Source organism: Ceratosolen solmsi, unplaced genomic scaffold (genome assembly GCF_000503995.2).
Source record: "Ceratosolen solmsi marchali unplaced genomic scaffold, CerSol_1.0 scaffold90, whole genome shotgun sequence".
Lineage (NCBI taxonomy): Eukaryota > Metazoa > Arthropoda > Insecta > Hymenoptera > Agaonidae > Ceratosolen > Ceratosolen solmsi.
Genome location: NW_011948460.1, coordinates 261,632 through 265,676, shown reverse-complemented (window position 1 = coordinate 265,676; position 4,045 = coordinate 261,632). Strand labels below are relative to the sequence as shown.

Sequence of the window (4,045 nt, the reverse complement as noted above, 5' to 3'; positions counted from 1 at the left end):
TTCCGAAGAGCACTTCGGAACCGTACAGGCCATCAACAGCTGACGCGAGAGTCGCTATCCCTTAAAGCACATTGTCACAAAAGACACAACAGATCGACTAATAGACTATAAATACAGATTATTACATCCTTCAAGAGTTAGAAATCCGATCATTAATCATTCTCACGTGTGACTAGCACGTCTACAGCTCCCCTTACATAATTAAAGACACAATTGATTACTTAATAAATTCCATTAAACATCTTACATCATATCAAGTATAGTTATTCATACACCAAGCATACTTGATTCAAACACCATCGTTCATGCTGCCTCACAAGCATGATTGACTGACTGCATCAGCTGATATTTACAACATCAGCATTACCTCAACTTCAAGACACAGTAAATCCATAGCAGCTACAATAATTTAAGAATACAAGAATACACCCTCACTACTTCAATAGAATTATTTCCCTCTACATCTATTATTATATGTTATTACTATTATTATAATCATTTACAATAATAAACATTGTTTTACTAAATACACGATATTTTTCAGCCTTATCACTTATTATTTCCTTTGAAGTTATCCTGCCAAGAAACTAATCCACTGAACTATTGAATTGGCAGTTCGAGCCATAAATTAAACCTTCATAATCGAACAAGTATTATTTTATATGATGTTAATGGTAATATACTGTTAATTGCTTACCACTAATGGAACTTGTAAAAGAGAGGATAGTTCATCTTGATCTTGAACTGATGTCTTAGGGTGTACAAGTCCACCTTGATTAGATAAAACAGAATAAGAACCTATTAAAACATTACTCGCAATAGTTTGTTTAAATACTTCCACATTTAAAGTATCTGATAAAATTTCTTCGGTTTCCTGAAATATATATATTATTAATAACAAATATAATTTCTAAATTATTTTATTATATGAATGTATTTTAAATATAAAATTATAAAAATATAATAATATATCGCGACATTTAACATAGCATTTAAAAATAGATTATAATTAATATACTACGATTATTATTAAACTTTGAATAATTGTTTGAAATTTTATTGTATGTGCACAAATATTCATTATTAACTTACATCCAAACATTTATGTTAGCGTGCGATATGTAAATATATTTATATGTAGAGTTCCGATAGGTTATAAGGTTTTTATTTAAGATTGTAAAGTATTTATAATATTATTAAATTACGCTTAATTAACTGTCTAAATCCATATATATATATATATATATATATATATATATACAGAAAATAAACTATAACATATTATTCGAGATTGCGAGAACCTGTTCCAAGTTGATAAACATCTGGCAATCCCAAAATCATTAAACAGTGACTCGGGAAAACCCAGCTCATTAGGCATCTGGAGAGAGCCGCTACACCAAAAATAAAAAATCTAACGACATGCGAGAGTGCTCTCCGATTGGATACAAAAAAATAGAAGGGATCCCAAATGGACACCATGGTCAGTGAAATATATTAAGAGGGACAACCATAACATTCCAGAACTCATGCTGAATTCTTCAAGAAAGAAGGAAGAAAGGAAAAGGAAGTTTCCTCAGCTGAGTCCGAGCCATGTCTTCGTTTGTAATCTAATCAACTCAACGGCGCCATAGCCACCATCTCCAACACAAGGTCTCTCCAAGAGCCACGTCACCGAGCGTACTTCAAGGATCAAGGCCGCTTCAAAGGTACATGCAACTTTATTCTAACTATTTCTACTGCCTATACCCAAGAAGAATCTCGCTTGTGCCCCACGGGTACGAAGCACACATTGGTAAGCCAATCTTCGCACCATTTAACGACAACCTTGCCAATCCTACTTCTAATCTCACTCGTGCATCACGCGCTCGAAGCCTATCTCCGCGCCATTCAGCGCACATCTTATAGAATCAACAACAGCTCGTGCCCCATGCGCACGAAGCAGTGGCAAATTTACCACGCGGCACTAATCGAAGAAGTTGTAAGAGCTTTACAACTTCTCACTTCTAAGGGTAATCTACCACCAAATTCACTACGTCACGAAGATCCGAAAACATATAACCCCCTACCTCCGCATGAAGTGCATGCTAACGCCAAGTGTCCACCGCCATAGAACTCCAAGAGTTCATCGATTGAATTCATCAAGGAGAACTACTCTTTTATTTGGAAAATAAATGGAATAAACAGTATGAAAAACAGATGTGTTAAATATTGAATTAATGCGTTATCCTTTCCACTTGCCCACACATTTATTCCACATAACACCTGGTGGTCTTTTAGTTAATTCTAAACACATATTTATGAAACTGAAAGCATGAGTACTACGTAATCATGGTAAATATTTTTAATATATGTATTTTTTGTTTAAATATTTTTAAAGTATTCTTATAATCGTCTAGTTTTCTTTAATTATATTATAGTTAAATTCTTAATAAACTTATTATCCAAATATATTTTATTAATTTAATACATGGCATTCTAGTAACTCTCATGGAATAAGTTTATTAATTAAAAAAAAAAGAAATTATATTATTAAAGAAGAAATTTCAACAAAATAATAAATTCAATCAAATTTTAAAAACATAAAAATTATCAAATACAATAAAATAATAAAGTAATTACGATTTATATATATTGAATATAAAGAAATTAAACTATATATTTTCAATAATCGACTTTTATTCATTCTTAAAACATTCATTTCTAATAATCAATCATTTTTAAATTAACCATTTTACTTTTATTTATGCTAAAGATTTACATCTAAAGGTTTTTAGTAATATACAGGAAATTAAAACACGCTTCAACCTTGTTTTTTCAATAAATTGTGAAGAAATTTATCATTTATATTTTCAAATGGAACTGTTTTTACTATTAAAAATAATATTTCCAGAAGTATTATTTATTGAATAATAAATAATAAACTATGATTATTGATTAGGCAATTAGTGTACTGTTATATGTAAACTGATATCTTAAAACTCTATATCTATTTTGAATGCTTTTTAAATGTGATTTCCTGAATTTTTAAAATGAATCGTATAAGCAGTAACGAATTTTTATTAATTCTATTTCGAAGTTGAATAATTAGAATCTTAGTCTGTGTAATAACAGAGTATGAGAGGTCTATTTTTTCAAGTTGAATTTAGAGGAAGATTACAATATTTCATCATGTAAATGAGACCATAAAATATTTAAATATCATAAAGTATTTAAAAGTTATTCGTTCAAAATAGAATTGCATCTAAAGAAATTTGTATTCTGTGATATTTTTTTCTTTTTTATGGTAATTTTCTTAAGGTACGGCTAGGTTGCTATCATACAACTTTAATTTACTTATAACGTGTATAGAAAATAATCAAATGCTTACAGTTATAAAACGATTTAATTAAATATTAAAATGTTAATTAAAATGTATTATACTCATATTTATTAGCGACTCATACTACTATCGTGAATTACATAACATCGAAGTCTTTCAATGTGATTAGTATTTAATGTATAAAAATTCTTTTTACATGTAATGTTAAGTATTGATATATGAAGTAAAGAAATAATAAAAATATACTTTATCAGAAATTAAACCATTTATTTCTAATAAAATAATAAAAATAGTCTTTTGTGTATAGGATTAATTGCTTAGGTGTGCTATATTACAATGCAAAAGTAGAACAAATATATAACTTACGCAATAAGCAATATATTGATATAAATTATAAAAAAGTAGTACTGTAGAAATATATGTATATGTATGACATGTAACGCCGATTCTGCACAGTACGATATGAAATTATATACAACATAAATCCCATTGGCGTGATCGCCCGAGAATACTAAATCAATTAGTTAATATGGATTAATATGATTTAAATTTCGTTTATTTTATAATATAATGATATACAAACGTGATTAATTTTATTGGTCTAGTCTGATTATCTAATTAAATAGCTAATTTTGGATGAACCCAGACAAGGGATAGAGCAAAAGTATACTTCACGTTAAAGTCATTATGAAAACACACTCTTAACTTCATACATGGATAGTGTTT

The 4,045-nt window shown here is 28.8% G+C and overlaps 1 protein-coding gene across 1 annotated transcript in view; it reads right to left on the bottom strand.

Moving 5' to 3' along the window:
• Positions 1-4,045, bottom strand: part of eIF6 (eukaryotic translation initiation factor 6) — a 21,485-nt gene that overhangs the window by 8,035 nt on the left and 9,405 nt on the right. The window contains exon 4 of the mRNA XM_011505491.1: positions 698-874. Within this exon, the coding sequence (XP_011503793.1) occupies positions 698-874 (177 nt within the window). The remainder of the gene's footprint in view (positions 1-697; positions 875-4,045) is intronic.